The sequence below is a fragment of the Empidonax traillii genome, unplaced genomic scaffold, assembly GCF_003031625.1.
Source record: "Empidonax traillii isolate 1590-97213 ecotype Southwest subspecies unplaced genomic scaffold, ASM303162v1 scaffold331:size1191723, whole genome shotgun sequence".
NCBI lineage: Eukaryota > Metazoa > Chordata > Aves > Passeriformes > Tyrannidae > Empidonax > Empidonax traillii.
The window spans coordinates 954,497-970,951 of NW_020955524.1; the positions used below are offsets into that span (position 1 = coordinate 954,497).

Here is a 16,455-nt window from a genome sequence, read left to right on the forward strand (position 1 = left end):
CTGCTCTAAGAGATGGCATTCAAGTTGTTCATCAGTATAACAAAAAATTCTAGAGTAAATACTTCAATGAGTGAGTGTTTCTCATTCATTTATGTTTTTTTATTTGTGTAGCAGTAGAATGCTGTGACACCAATGAGGACATTCCAGGCTAAAGACTGAATTGCTTGTCTGAGAGCTGCTGAAATTGCATTATAATACTTTTGAGTCACATTAATTTTTTTTAACATTAACTTTCGATTTTTATTCAAATATTTTCAAGGACTTGAAATATTCGTTACCAGTTGGACTTGGACTTTCTGAAACCAAAATAACACCTCATGGCTTTGACAGTGCCAAAGAGGGAGTTGTTGAGGCAGGACCATTTCCGAGTAAAGGTAAATGCTTTTTTGTGTCTCTCCATTTTAAATATTTTTGCATGGTCAGGAACACAGTGTTCTGTAGCTTCTTTGAGCAGTTTGGTGTAAATGTACACATTTAGATTTGCATTAGTGACAACCAGTTTATCTTTTCTGGTAGCTGAGTTGCTAAAATACAGAATTTATGCTACACTTGTAGTATCAGTCAAGGGACTAGAAGAAACTACTTAGTGTTAAATTGGTCTGCATTTACGAGAAGGGAGGTCCTTGAGCACCTGGAACTGGTATCAGGCTGAAGAATTTTACTATTACATTGTGTAGAAGTTTTCATTAAATTTTGCAGGGTATTATTCTGATTTGAAACATAACTGGAGAGTTATTTTTTTCTTTATATACAGTTCACTTACCTAGAGCAGATTATTAAGTGCACTTCTTTGCTGTATTAATGTATGCCTTACAGAGTCTAAGCTAGTATCAAACAGTGAGAAATGCAAAGTGATAAACAAGCCAATACTGTTTCCTATCTGTCAAAAAGCAATAGAATACCATGATATAGTATGTGCAGATAATGTTTGATGAATTATGTAGCTTTGACAGTTTCTGAATTTGAAAGGTTGGAAATGATCTCTCAAATGCGCAACTGTGAAAATAAGTCTCTTTGTAGTTATAGATTTAATTTACATTTTGCTTCATTTCCTGTTTAGTAAAATTCTTTGCTTATGAAAATAGTGATTTGTATGCTGTATATACAATATATGTGCATTATATATATTATAAAGTGAGTGCTGTGTTTCTTTATCTTTGAAATTAGCAAAATATCCAGAACTGGGAAGATGGCAAACTGCTCACCATTTTTGCTTTTTTATATTCTATTAGCAGGATAACTGTTGCAGCTGTCAAGCCTGTAAGGGAAAAGTGTATAAGATGTGTTTAAAGCTACACTAATATGTTTGAAATGGAAATGTTCTGTGAAAATTTTTGTGGACAAATTATGAGCTTATATATCACAGTTTTCCTCCAAGGATATTTTCAGATTTTTGCTGATGTTCTAATAAAATCAGACAGAGAGAAGTGATAAAAGCTAGGGCTTCCTATGAAACTGCACAAAAACTGAATGATTGCTCTATTTCTAAAAATTCTGTTTTATTGCCCTTACTAAGGCTTTATTTTTGAATGCAGAGTAGACAATACTGGAGGGGAAGGGCTTTTAGGATTTGGGGGATGTTGAATGATGAAGCATGCATAAGGCTGCATTAATACTCTGTCAAATGATAAGGATTTTTTCACTGCTTGTCTTGGCTCGCTTGCTGAAATGATTCAGTCTTGAGGCCTTTAGCAGGATCTTGCAGTCAAACTTTTACGCCTGGATGAATCCAATTGCAGCTCTTATGCAATGTATTGCTACAGGAGAACACAGCAAGTGAGCTGTCTGTCTCATTTTTCTGTGCAGTTGGATCCAAATCATTGGATTTACTTAACCCTATGATAGTAGTGCTCTGTAGTATGTTTAAAAGACAAAAGCTAATTGTTGATCCGGTTACTTTGAGTGGCATTTTTGGTGTTCCTGATAAGTACACCTTGTTGAAACCACTAGAGTTTAGGTTTGATTTTCTTTCCTCTCGTTATTACATTGTTACATATATTGGAATTTCTCAGCAAAAGCAATAAAAGTTTCCCCCGCAGTATGGGGGTCACTCATCACTACAGAGAAAAAGCTAATTTGTTTGTTTGGTTTTTAAATCCTGAAAATTTCACAAGTATGCCACTTCAGATTTATCTATTATGAAAGAGTGGCAAAGCTCTGAAAAGCAAAATCCTAAAACAGCTTAGAGAACAGACAGAGTGCATGTCATTTAAAGGCAGTTGTTTTTTTTGGTTTTTTTTTTTTTTTTTTTTGGTTGGTGTTTTTTAAGAGAAAAAGCAAGTGATGTAAAATCTGTCTTTTGGGAATGAGTTTACACACTTCCACAGCTAATGACTCCTATGATTTTTAGGATAACTTATTGCTGCATGTTTACACTGACTTAAAGGCCGATGTCACTGAAGTGTATCTGAAATTGGCTGAGATTTCAGAGCTTACTTCACCCCTTAATGCTTTGAGTACCATTCAGTGACAGTGTAGAGTCAAATCTACCTAGACCTAAAAAAGGATGTTTCAGCTGTAGAAACTGTATATAACATTCTTACATGGAATTTTCTCTTTATGGTATGTACTTCACTGATGAAGCTGTCAGTTGTGCTTTGATTACTTTTACAGAAAAAAACAAGTCATCGTGATGTAGAGAAAAAGATTAAATCATGAAAACTTGGCGTAGTTCACATGGACATCTGCACCTCTTAAAAAGCATTTCCATCAGAAATTCCAACACCTTTTGTGTGGATGCTTCTATTGTTGCTGGAGCAAATGTTTCTTTGTTTTGAAAAAAAAACTCCATGTCTGTGTAAAAGTGTGCATTGATTTCTATGGGAAGATGATGGATTTTCATGGTTAAAATGTCCCCTTTTCAGGTTCCTCAGCATCACCCAAATCATCTGTTATATCTCCTAGCAGTGCAGCAGCTAGCAGACTGGCTGGACAAGGTTGTGATTTAATTATTCCCACAGGTATCAAAGCACTGAGTGGATAACGCCCTTGTCTCTGCTGACACTGTACTAACCCCTCTACATCTCTAACAATTTGATTTACTATGAGTTGGAGATACAACTTCTGCAGGTTTCTGGTGGCTCTCACTTCTGACTTTTAACAGTTCACCAAAGTAACCTCTGCTTTCCTCTCTGTCAGCTGCTTTTACTCTATGAAATTAGAAATATAACTACCAAATATTAATAATAACAAACAGTTAAATAACAAACAGCTAAAATAGGAGAGACCAAAATCTTTTATTTCGGTTAAAGCTGAAACTTTTGGCATTTTTTGCCAAAATGATCACATATTCCAATTGACTAGACTTATGGAGGCAGCCATTAGGAATTCATAACACCCAAACTAGGCTTTGCCACTTGACTCATTTTGTGCCTCTGGGCAAATTACGTAATATCTTAGTCTGTTTCCTGCTGTATAAAAGGAGAAAACTTACTCAGTTGCCTCATAAGGGTGTTAAGAGGGTTAGTTACTTTATGTTTGCACAGCATTTTGAAGATGTAAAGAACACAGTAGGATGCTAAAGGAGTATCTTGAGGCATCTATATAGACCTTTTTTCCAAAATCTTGCTTAAATAAATAACTTGGCAAGACTAAGATGACTGTAAGTAGCAGTAGGGATTGCAATTGGGAGTAGTCAGAATTGTCCATGAATAAATAAAAATGTTGCTTAAAAATTACTAATTTTAGCAGTTTCTAGTATTTAGGTCACTAGGAATTACTTTTGCAAAACTAAAATATAGAATTCATATGATAATCCATACTAGCTTGAAAATGCTGAGTAAGGGCAATTTATGTGGTGATATTTTAATCTGTTGCTTTAAACCTGTTCTGTGTTGCTGTTTCTATACTGATGATTTGTAGAATTAATTGTTCCTAATACAACGAGCTAATAAAATTGAAATAAGTAAGTTAGATATTGACTGAACACATCTTCTGGAAAGGATGGTGCTCACTGAAAAAGATTAAAAAAACCTGTAATTTGGGACAACAGTTTTTATATGCATGCCAATAATTTTCATTTAATGGTCTGTAGTTTGTAAACAGACTTTTAGAATGGCTAAATCCAACAGGGTATTCAACTGTTGGAATTTTAAAACATACCTTAAGTAATAAACACGTCTCAAAAGCTGTTTTAAGGTTGGTTAGTAAAACATGCATTCGGTAAGCTTTGTTCAGTCTATTACTACAAGAAATACTGGGATATAAAATATGGTTTATATCAGTTTTAAAATAAGTCTTTCTTTCTGGAAGTGATTTTGAAATCTGCTTGTTCATCTGAAGTTCGTACTGTCACCTTGCTCTGCTTTTGTACATGCAATTGCACAAATCTTACATACCTCCTATTAATCCTTTATAAAACAAACAGACAAACCCTCCAAAACCCAAGGCCTTTGCTTTGTCTGACACAGGGAACAGAGCTCAGCAGAAGAGTGGGCCTGTTGTGTTAGCAGATGAAGTAAAGAATCCAGCAATGGAGAAACTGGAATTGGTGAGAAAGTGGAGCCTAAACACTTACAAGGTATGCAAGCCATCTATTTGTGTGTGTGTGTATCTGTGTGTTCTAGAAATGAGTTTGCTACTAGATAGGACCAGAACTGTATGAAAGTCATCTGTTGTTGCAGTGAGCATTAAGCAAGTCTAATCAAGGGAGGGTTTAGTTTTCTTCCAAGTGGAGCGTTCTTTGTTAGCCTTTTTAAATCCCTGGTTTTAAGTGGAAAATCTTTCGTAGGTATTTCTGGTTTAGCAAGGTAAAGGATGTTCCGTTTCTAATGTCCCCTGCATCATTCAGAATGTACAGATTTTGGCACTAAAGCTTGCAGTTAAATCTTTTTTGCCATTTTTGAGTTGATTGCTGATACAATAGAATTTTAGCTGAGATGAAAAAGTCAGGCCCAATTATAAGTTCCGTATACCTTAATTGCTATTCTGATGTCCTGTCTTGGCTGTTTGTTGCTTTCTTAGTGTTGTAATTGTTGTTTCAATTCATATGTATTTTATATGCTGCTTCTTTGTGATCAGTTGGGATTTGATGAAAATAAAATAATAAGAATGATGAAAAGGATCTTAAAGCACACCATTTTACCAGAAGCGACTCTCATTAAAAAACCGTAAGATGAGGAGCAATTGTCAGAGAATACATTCCTGTCAAGAATTTTAAAGACGAATTTTGAAAAATAGCTTTTTGTTATGCCTGCAAGTTAAATGACAGAGTTGTGGAGAGATGGTTTGTGCATCAGTGGGATCTATATCAAATGAAGAAATGAAGAATCTGTGGAAAAGAAAGTCTGAATCTCTCCAGTGTTCTTTAAGTCTGGATAAGGACTTTTTCCCCAGTGAGGATGGGAAGCAGAGTTGGAGACATTCTACCCACCAACAAATGTTTATGCTGTCTTTCTGTTAGAATCAGAAGTTTCCTTTATTTAATGTTCAATGAAATCGCTTCTAGGTTTTCTACTTTTCTTGCCATCTAAATTTTGTAGCAACTGCAGAAGGTGCAGGCCAATGGTATCCTGGGGTACATCAGGAAGAGCACTGCCAGCTGGTCAGGGGAGCTGATCCTGCCCCACTGGAGTGCTGTGTCCAGTTCTGGGCTTCTCAGTACAAGAGAGACATGGAACTCCTGGAGCGTGTCCAATGGAGGGCAAAAAAGATGATTAGATATGTTCAGAAGTCATTCCCATCTGTGAATGCCTTTGCAACTGTTCTCCCCTTTCACTCTTCCCAGTCGTATGCTCCCTGTAATCGTGAGTTAGTGTCAAAAGAAATTGCCCTTCTTTCCTTAGTCTAGTGACAAGGTCTTTTTCAGTTCTTTCTTCTGCCCCAGCCTTCCTCTTTGGATGAGAAAGAGGTTTTTCAGTTTAGCAAAAACATTTAGGGACAAGTAAGTCATGAGTCTTCTTGACTTTCAGCAATTCTAACAAAAAGCTATCATCTTTTTGTTTTTTCATCAAACTTCCTAAACTTGGAGGGGGAAAAAAAAAGCAAGCCTGTTTTACAAACATTTATTTCTGAGACATGGCCAGTAGTGTCTCTGTTCATTTTCAACGTATGCAATTTAAAATATATTTCTCTTAAATGTATTTTGGTGGGTTTTTTTCTTTGTTTTTCTTAAGCTTTGCACTGGATGACTTCTTTTTCGGTCTTATTTGTGACAGTTTTCTTTATAGATACTCTTAGAACAAAGCACAATGGAATTAATGTGTGGAATTTTCTCTGTTTGCTGGTGAGAATATACAGCAACTTGTGTGTTCGTACTAGTCTGCTTAGAGCCAGAGTACTTGAAAACAGATAGGGGCATCTTCTTTATCTTTCACTACATCTGAGTTTAACAAAGCATGTAGTGTATGTCTTTCTACTTACTGTTTTTAATCTAACTTGCCACTGCTGGCTGTTTTTAGGTGTTTCGCTGTAACTTCTGAAGCAAATACCCCTTGACTGAAAATAATTTCTTCATTTGTAATTTATTCTTGCTTCCAAAAATGTTGCCTTCCATGATTCAGATTTTTCTACTGCATTTCCATGGGGATGTGCATGTTTGTGCCTCAGCTTTTTTGCAAAATAGCCAGAATTTGGCCATTTCCTCCACAGTTCCTAGTGACAGGTTTATTTATGCTTTGAGCACACTTATTGCTAAGCTGTATTTCACAATTTCTGTTGGAGACTTTGGTAGTAAAGTTGTATTCTGTGTTATGATTTGTTTTGCTTTCCCAAATTTCTGATGCTTGACAGACAAATATCACCTCGATTAGCTGTGCTTTTTCTTGTGAATCAGCTGAATCTAATTAAGTAGCTGAAATAGTCTCTACCTTCCAACCTAAAGCTTATGAGTCATGACTAGCTTATTCTGCTTGATCATTCTTGTGTCTTTCCTGTGTTCATCTGTTACATTTAGAAAGGACATAAAAGTTCCAGCAGGTTAAATATGTGTCTCCTCTGGACACGAGACTGGATTAAAAAAAAAGTCCTTGAACTGGGAAACCTGGAAAATCCAATGCTGGTAGTGTATTTGGGGAGTATAATATAAGGTAGGCTTGGACATTATTTCACCCAAAAAAATAGCAGCTTTGCACTTTGGTTAAATCCTTTCAGAGTAGTTGTGGCCTTGTCTACTAAGTTTATTTCCTTGTAATTTTTGTTTCCGCAATAAGTTTTAGTTTGTTTATATTGGTTATCTCTTCAGCTCTTGGGACACGGATTAACTTCAAGTAACTTACTATAGCAGTAAATAATTCCTGCTTTTCATAGAGAAATTGTATGGCTTTGCTACACATCAGCCTTGCAAAAGGCTTCTCTGTGTCTCAGTCAAGGGAAACCCCAGTGCGCATCTTGGGAGGCTCGCTGCCAAGCTGGGCTTGAATCTCTGGCAGAGAAGGTTACAGATAAGTGGAATGTGGTAGCAGCCTGATCTGTCACAGCCATACACAGGGGGAAAGTGTCTTGTGGCTTGTAAGAGCACATTTTCTGCTTACTGTGTTAATGAACTGCGAATTTCTAAGAATTTGACTTATGACAGAAAAGCAAGTCTTTCTGAGACAATCATCTCCATTTTATAGGCTTGTAAATAAGAAGTGCATTTTAATACTTTTGTGCGTTTCTCAGTAGGAGTTCAGAGTTTTCTAGTTAGCTTTCAAAAATGTGCCAAAAACCACCACCTTCTGACTTCCCCCCTAAAAAACCCTCAAAAATAACATTTTTGGAAAGCACAACATGGATGTTCTGGAATCAGATGATTGGTAGACAAAGCCCAAAAGATTACTAACTAGATATTTTTATGCAGAATAGTAATGCTCCTGTTAACTGACTTTATTGCAGTAGGCTAAAAAGCTTCTTTTAACTTAATGAGATTCACCAAACCTATAAAGAGATAAGTGTTTTTTTACTTGAGAAACAATTAGTTATGCTCTTGATTTGCTAACTTGAATATTCATCTTAGTAGGAGTTGAGACTTGTCCAACTGTTCTTGCTGAGTCCTGATAAACTTCTAAAGAGTGTGTTGTTTTTTCAGTTTGTTGTGCAAACTTATATTGGGAGGGGTGATTGTGAAAGAATTTGTGTGTAATTATACGTCCCTTGAAGCTGAAAATGGGTGTATGCTGTGTTGCCTTGAATATACTTGATTCTTTATAATTTAATATTTTTTCTGCAGTGTACACGTCAGATCATCTCTGAAAAACTGGGTCGGGGCTCAAGAACAGTAGATCTGGAACTAGAAGCTCAAATCGATATACTGAGAGATAACAAAAAAAAATATGAACATATCTTGAGACTGGCACAGATGCTGTCCACGCAGCTCTTCCAGATGGTACATACCCAAAGGCAACTTGGAGATGCATTTGCTGACCTGAGTTTGAAATCATTGGAACTTCATGTAAGACTTTTATAGTGTTAAAAAAATACAGTGGCAGAGATGAAGATAAGCCTAAATGACTTGTGCAGGGCATATAGTAGTTAGCAGCTGCTTTTATAAACATTGTAGTTAACAATATATTACATGCTCTGTGTGTTGAAAACCTATGTAATTCACTTAAAACTAAAGGAAATTATTGAAATTACTGTAGTTCTTTGTTTCTTAAATGTTTGCCTCTAGTTGATGGTTGGACTCAAGAACTGGCAACTTTTCTTTGTAGAAAAGATGCGTTTTACTATTAATTTTGCTTCTAATGAAATGTCATCAAAGTGCTCCACAGTGTTACATCATTTCAATTACAGAATGTCTTTGGGGAATGTGCCTGGGAGTAATTAGATTAGGGCACATTACTTCACTTGTGCACGTTGAATGTCAGTAAATTGTTTTTCTGTAGCATATTTAAGCATTGAGATTTCATCTCAAAGTCCTTTTTTAATCAGAATTTTCCTAGTAATAAGACTAATCTGTATTCTTATGCTGTCTGGAGTTGCTGAGCAAGAGAGGCAATCTTTAGATATCTGGATTGTTATGATTCCATGGTTTAGAAGTTTATGTAACACCGGCACTTTCTGTTGCCAATAATAAAACTGTCTGCTGTAAAGAGAGAAAAGGTAGATGTTGCTTACAAAGTAGAGTAGCTGGCCTGCTTTTATATTGCTTGTTCTGTACTTGCAAAGTTAAAGCAATTTGATCCTTTGGAAAACGAGTATTAAGTGGCTGATGATTCCCTAACACGTAGCTGCTGGAACAGCTCAAATTATCTTCGTGATTTTAAAAACATCTGTCTTTTCTTAATTGTCTTTTACCATTGAGTTTTAAGGGAGGAGGTGGAGTTCTTGCTTGCATAGAGGAACCGTAAGCGATAGCTAGCTGAAAGACACTGAGACTCCTACACTGGCGTACAGGAATTTTTAATATTAGTCTGACAGATGAAAATCTGTGAATGTAGAGCACTTCTAGCAGCTAAGAAATTAAATTATCTGCTAAAAGAAGCTTTTAATAATCAGTTTACTCTTGACACAAATATGGGCATGTGGTTTGTGGCAGAACTTACTGATTGTTATGAAATATGTGCTGAAGCTGGATGTTTCTTCCAAAACTTGGATGAAATCTGGCGTCATACTCATTTAATGAATGTTGGTTTTTTTCCCATGATTAGCTTATAACTTCTAATGGGAATACTGATCTTCCAGGTTCTTTCTTGTACTGGTCTTGGAATTTGTTTCCGTCATTCATCTCTTGTGTAGATTATTGAATGGCGCTGTTGATGAAAATCAAATAAAGGTTTCTGCTGCTGTAATAAAAGTTATCTAACCTTTGCCTCTTGGAGACTTGCCTGATGTTTGTCTCTTTCCTCTTTGTGTTTCCCCTGTTTAATCTGTACTGTATTGCCATCTGTAGCCTGGCCTGCACTTCTTGGATATTTGGGTAAACGTTGTTGCCTCTAAAACTTGTGCAAGGCTAAAAGTAAAATTTCTGAATAGTTAGTCTTTAACGTTTAACGTGATAACAGTATATAAATTTAAGTAAAATAAAATAAAAACACACACACACAAAGTCTCAAAGTAATATTTCTTATTTTATTCATGATAACAAAATATGATTTTAATGTGGTATCTGCAGAGGTATTACTTATTGGGAACATGTTGCTGTTTCTCTTTTGGATACAAAAATAACTTCTGGTTCCAGGCTCATGTGCCTCTACTTATATAGACATATGAATTCCAATTTAATTGACCTGCTCATAGAGCATGAAGTGAGTGTAAACTCTTGATATAGAAAGGATTTGCTGTCTCTTTTGTAAGAGGTATCTGCAGAGGTCATGGACAAAACTCAAAAGTCTGTATGAAACTGTATGAGCCATCAGAAGGACAGTTTTGTTGGTTATCATGTTCCTTAGTACTGCAGGCCACTGCAGTCCCGTCCTTCTTACCTCCCTCCTGTGAACCGGTGGTGTTGCTCATTTGGGTCTGTGATGATCTGAGTGAGAGGATGATCTGGAAAACTAATTGCAGTCTTGCCTGCAGGAGGGAAAGGAGATGGGACTAAGCTGCTGAGAGGGGCAGTCGTACAGCTGTTGTCTCTGCCAGCATGTTCCTTTTTCTTCCCTGAGCTAGGGCTTGTAATAGCTGTGTAGCTGGCAATGTTAGAGCAAAACCAGCTGGAAAATATTTTGGAGGGGTTGTTTTGGTTTTGGTGTTTTGGTTTGCTTTTTTTTTTTTCAGCAAAATCTGTGGCTATTTAGCTGACTGCTTTTGCTACCCAAGCAGCTGCGCAAAGCAAAGATTACAGATCTTTAGTGGTGTTTACAGGGCTTATCTTATGAAAATTTGCCCTAAATTCTCTCCCTTTTTTCTTCTTCTTCAGTTGCTCATTTCCACTGCACCTCCCTTTCTAGAGGATTCTACTGTCATGAACTTGTTAACATGAAATATCATTTGGCTTTGGTGTTCATTTTCTAGTCAGATGAAACGAAACTGGGAGAATACAGCACTTCTGAGTCAGTTGTTGGCAGTGTGGAAGTCTAAAAAGACCCAAGCTCCAAATATGAACCTAGTGTGTTTTACAGTCATTACAACCAGGGATTGTACTCTTTTGTGAGAACTCCCATCTGTAGAATATGAAGATGCCATATGGATGACATAAATATAATAATTGGATTCATTTGGCATCCATGCATTAGGAAAATCTTTGCAGCCTTGGTCAGCTTACACTGCTGTTAACAGAGACGTGAACAAACATGTATCTAGATGTGACCTAAATGCCTTGGAAATAATTTTGTCCTTGTCTGTTTGAAATTTGTGGCTGAGCTACATTAAAATTTTTATTTGCTATTCATTATAATGCTCTGCTCTTCAATTATTTACAGCCTATTAAACTGTGATAGATGTTGAGGTTTTTTGCAGTGCTCTTTTCCAGAATGTAAGAATAAAAACTTAATAGCTAATTAATGCTGTGTGCCCTTGTGAAGTTACATTACTGTATTTAATACAGTGGTGTCTCTGTTCATATTAACCCATTACCTAGACAACCACATGAGATGCCAGATTAAAACCCTGCTGAATGACAATGTGAAGATTGCATTAACACTTACTTTTAAGTAACATTCAAGACTTCAGAGTGCAGACAAGTCACATTATAAAATAGGATTTAACATCACACATAGTAACAGAATTGTAAACCATGTTTTACTGATGTTAGAGTAATTTCGTAAAAACTGTGAACTGAATGTTATATTGTAATCATATTGGTTTAATCATAATCATATCCAAAGAGAAGTGAAAGAACTGCCACATCTGTGTTTGCATTTTTTTATATAGTTGCTGAAGAATGTTATGATTTCAATTGATCTACAGCTTTGTTTTCTCTGCTTTTTGTTTATAGGAGGAGTTTGGCTACAATGCAGATACGCAGAAACTTCTAGCTAAAAATGGAGAAACGCTTCTCGGGGCTATTAACTTTTTTATTGCCAGTGTGAATACATTGGTGAATAAAACAATTGAGGATACGTTATTGACTGTGAAACAGTATGAAAGTGCCAGGTAGCTATCTCCTGTGTCTAGCTCCTTTCAATACCAATTAATCTTCAGGAAGCAGGCTTTGTATCAGCTTAGTCCTTGTATTGGAGTAACTAACCTGTCAGATAAAAACCTTATAATGCAACTCTCATATAATTAGGATTTATGGGTAACTGTGACTGATTGCACGTATCTTCAAATGTTTTGTGAATGCCTTGTTGCAGATTTAATTTTACTTGTCAGCTGTAGGAGTAATTATAGCTATTTTTTCCCACGTGCTAGATTAAGGTGGCTTTTTAAGTAGCATGACAGTGCAAGATTAACCCTTTTATCCAGCTGCATTGCAATAGGTAAAATAATCTCTTTGTCTGAAGAACATTTAGTCTTGTGCTCCTGTTGATGCACAATGCATACAATTAACTCTTCAGTTTTTATGCAGAAGTTGCAGGCTTGTTCGGGAAGGGGAAAATGAAACACAAATTTCTTAGTGAATAACGTCTAGCAGTAGATAATGGGTTTCCTGCCCTGGAGAAGGTTACTTTTGGATGTGGCATAATAGTCTAAAGCCAGGTTATTTTTTCTTGCCAGGGACTTGTGGTCCTTTCTGATGAGTGGTTTCATTCTGATTTTCTTTCACTTAATAGTATAAAGGGTGTTTCTTTTAATTTTAGAAAGGATGGAGTTTATGCATATAATTTTTTGTGATTTTTTTTTTTAGGTCAGAACTTGCAAACTGTTTGAGTTTTGAAGTTCTTTTCTGTTTGTTCTGTTCTAATGCTTATTTATAAGCAGAATTGTAAGTTATTGTTTTGGTAATTAGATAAATTTTCAAAAGGCATGAAAGGCAGAATTATTAAGTGTATATAAGGTACTACCTTATTTTTGACACCAATATATTAAAAAAAAAAATTATTTCGCACATTTTCCAGGTACGCCTTTGAAAATTTATACAAAGTACATCTGCTACAATTGGTTTTGTCTGTCCTTTTCAATATATAGTTCTTAACTCCTGAAACACCTTCACTAGTTTCTGTTCATTAATCAAGTATTTTGCCATTTTAATAAGGCAAATAAATTACAAAGGTTCTTCACTTACCTGGTTCATTTTTCAGTGTGAAAGCAGGTCACATTTATTTCTGCCCTGTTCCCAGTTGCACTTTAGCATTCATCTGCTCCCCTCTTCTATCAGCTCTTTATTGGTTTGTTTCCTTTTTTGGAATTCAGTCATAAACTCTTTAAATAAAGCCTGAATCAGACTGGCAATTAGAATCAGGAAGAGCCCTGTGAATATTACTCCTTTTGCCTCTGAAAATGTTGTATTTTTATTTTGGAGCAGTTACACCAATGGAAAAACTGTTCTATAACCAGTTTTTAATCCTGATTTGTTTCCAAGAAAGCATATTTAAAAAGTCAAAAATAGGATGGTTTGTCCCATTAAAATTGGCTGATATGCTGGGTTCCATTATGTGAAAGCTACAAAGAAGTGTGAAAGGAAGAGTGAAGCTTTGGGCAGGGTCACACGATCTTTTTGCAGCCTCTTTTTCCATAGGACAGACAAATCCTCACAGAACTGTTTGTGAAAGAACTATAAAACTGTTCCAATTAATACATATAGAGAAGCCTGGAACATAATGAAAATCCTTTAGGTCAGAGTTTGCTATAAGTGAGCTGTTCCTCAAACATCTGCTTAAAGGGGATGTTGAGCTTTTGATGTGTCTTTTGCACTCAACACAAACTCTCCACTGAACTGATTCAACAGCAGAAGAATGACCTGAAAAATATTTGCTGTCTTTATCTGTGTTAGTATGTTGAGATGTCCCAGGAAAGGCTCTGACCTCTGAAGCCCATACAAAACAGGGCTGAGAACATGTGGCTGAGACCGGAGCAGAAGAGGGAGGGTGCTTGTTGAGGCAGTCTTGTACAGTGTACTTCAGGGTGGATTTGCCTGATGAATAGGAGGAGGGAGAAAAAAACTTGCCTGGGATTTTTATTTTTTCTGCCCTTAACTTTGTTATGCTCATCTTCTGTTGTACTTGGCCTTGTATGTGAGGTCAGTTTTGAGACACTGCCTTTAGATTTCTTTTTTCCCCTCCTCCTCTTTCTTCTCAGGATTGAATATGATGCTTATCGAACAGACCTGGAAGAGCTGAATCTTGGCCCTCGTGATGCAAACACTCTGCCAAAGATTGAACAATCACAACAACTGTTTCAAGTGCATAAGGAGAAATACGACAAAATGCGTAATGATGTATCTATCAAATTGAAATTTTTGGAAGAAAATAAGGTAAGCTACTACTTCTGATATTATGTTTAGGAGTTTTGTGCTGTAAGTTGCTGCTTTCTAGAAATATTTTAGCTGTTAGATCTTAAAATGTATATTAATTTAAAAGTAGAGCAAGCAAAGAAAAGCTGAATTTTCTGAGTTCCTGCTGTATCACTGGAGGACACATTTTTAGAGCAGGCGGCCTTAGAAGACTAATGAAGCTGCTCCAGCTACAAATGACAAATATTATGACAACAAATGTCTTGTTGATACAGAAGGTTTCAAGTTTGGAAAAAGCATTACTTTTCCAATTTACAACATATGATGGTTAAATGAGTCATATAACTACTGACGATGATAATATTCGAAGTAATATTTAGGTCTGACAACACTACCGTGAAAGTTATGCATAAAGAAAGTGAGAGAACTATGAAGAGGCTTCTTCAAAATTAGGCTTTCTTTAAGGTTTTGAACTGAGAAATACAACTTTTCGTAATTATGTCCTTATAGTTTCTTAATTTTAAACAGGACTCTCAAACTGTTGATTTAAAGGAGATTTTTTTTTCCCTAAGTGTTTATTTCAACCATACAATTTCATCTCTTCCCTCTTAATGATGGGATTCTTACCCTTCTTATCAGGCAAAAATAGAACTGCCATACAAAACACCCTTTTAAACTGCTTTCTTTGATAAACAAGTCCTTTTAAATTGTCTCTAATTAGGTCCGAAAATTACAGTCTTTCAAGATCTGATTTTTGTTCATAGTCATAGTAAATGAAATGATTATCGTGTGACAATAATTCCTGTGTCTCCATAGGGAGGAAAATATGATTAAAACTTACGTAAGGTTGTCAGTTTGTCCACGTCTCTCAGTGGATTAATGTTTTCAGTATGGGTTGATTCATTTATTTAAAAGATTTGAACACAGGGAACAACTGCCTGTTAGAGAATACAGGACTGGCCCCCAATGATAGCACTAGCAAACCATGCTCCTGGCATGGAAGGAGGGAACTTCAACGCAAAAATCATGGGACAAGCTAAACCAATTAAAATGGAGTATAATTCTGTACTTTTCAATATTTTATCACCTATGCAATTGCATCAGCTACTTAGAATAAAGATGGAAGCCAAGGAAGAAAGAGACGATAAGAGGAGAAGAGTGGAGAAAATCGACAAACGTTTTGGTTTCCAAAACAATATATGCTTAAAACATAGCTCCTGAACACTGTTGCTTCATATGGGCATCTGCATTAGGACCCCCTGATCTGGAATCCCGTAAGCATTAAGAGTTGGTGGACCAGATCATCAGCTAATTAAAATCTGTTGGTCTTGCTGAACTTGTAGCCCATTAACTTTAAAACTGAAAAAATCCATATGGAAATTAATTTTCTTTAACAAGCTGAAGTCTAATCTAAGTGCTGATACTGATAGATTAGAAATGCTCCTAAGAACTGAGTTTTAAAACTATGCTAGGTTGAAAAGAGGTATGCTGAAGTTGTCTCTTCCCCATCTTTATTTTCATCTTTTAGTAAGTTGTTTGCTACTCTACTTCTGTTGAAATTGTTTGATCCTTTCAGCTCACATCTGTACAGGAATTCTGATGCTAAGCTCAAATTGATTGAAAATAACACTTAGCTTGCTTCCTCATAGTTTCTATTACCTATATAACAGACTGATCAATTTGTGTTTATACAGATAGGAAAGCTTCAGAGTGAAGTAATTAATTTCCATCTTGTACAAAAAAACTCTTTATATTTTTTTTAAATAAATTAAATAGTTTAGGGAACATTAAAGAAGTTGTCTTCCTAGTGAGTCTTGAATTAGTTCAAGCATCCTGTTAGCAGTCAGAGCCTACAGATTTTATTTCTCAAAGAGATTGTTTTTTCCTTCCTGTCTTTTACATTAGTACAGAGGGGACTCTCACATGCTTAAGCCTTTTTATCAGTGTTTGACATTTCTCAGCTTTGACACTAGAGATGTAAAAATATTTACTAAAGCCTGTATGCAGTTTTGTTCCCAAATAAAAAGTTACTTTCTTTATGATTAAACATTGGCTTAAATATAATTATCTATTGAGAGCCTTACTGAGGTAACCCTTACTTTGGTCTTTTCTATTTAACATGTAAGATGACATTTTGTCATCATGGCAATAGTTTGAAGGGAAAGAAAGAAGTACCATACCCTGTAGTATAGGAGTAGCAATAGGATGACTTGTGCCTGCCTTGGAGAAGGGGGCATGAATTGGTGAAGCAGCAGTGGAAAGGATGT

At 35.9% G+C, this 16,455-nt stretch overlaps 1 protein-coding gene across 5 annotated transcripts in view; it reads left to right on the forward strand.

The window, feature by feature from the left end:
• The window catches only part of ARFIP1 (ADP ribosylation factor interacting protein 1), a 42,177-nt gene that overhangs the window by 18,149 nt on the left and 7,573 nt on the right, over positions 1 to 16,455 (forward strand). For 3 of the 5 annotated variants that reach the window (XM_027891817.1, XM_027891819.1, XM_027891816.1), the window contains 6 exons: positions 260 to 374; positions 2,865 to 2,960; positions 4,410 to 4,519; positions 8,147 to 8,368; positions 11,792 to 11,949; positions 14,035 to 14,209. In XM_027891817.1, the coding sequence (XP_027747618.1) occupies positions 260 to 374; positions 2,865 to 2,960; positions 4,410 to 4,519; positions 8,147 to 8,368; positions 11,792 to 11,949; positions 14,035 to 14,209 (876 nt within the window). The remainder of the gene's footprint in view (positions 1 to 259; positions 375 to 2,864; positions 2,961 to 4,409; positions 4,520 to 8,146; positions 8,369 to 11,791; positions 11,950 to 14,034; positions 14,210 to 16,455) is intronic. The other 2 variants (XM_027891818.1, XM_027891820.1) reach the window with 2 other exon arrangements.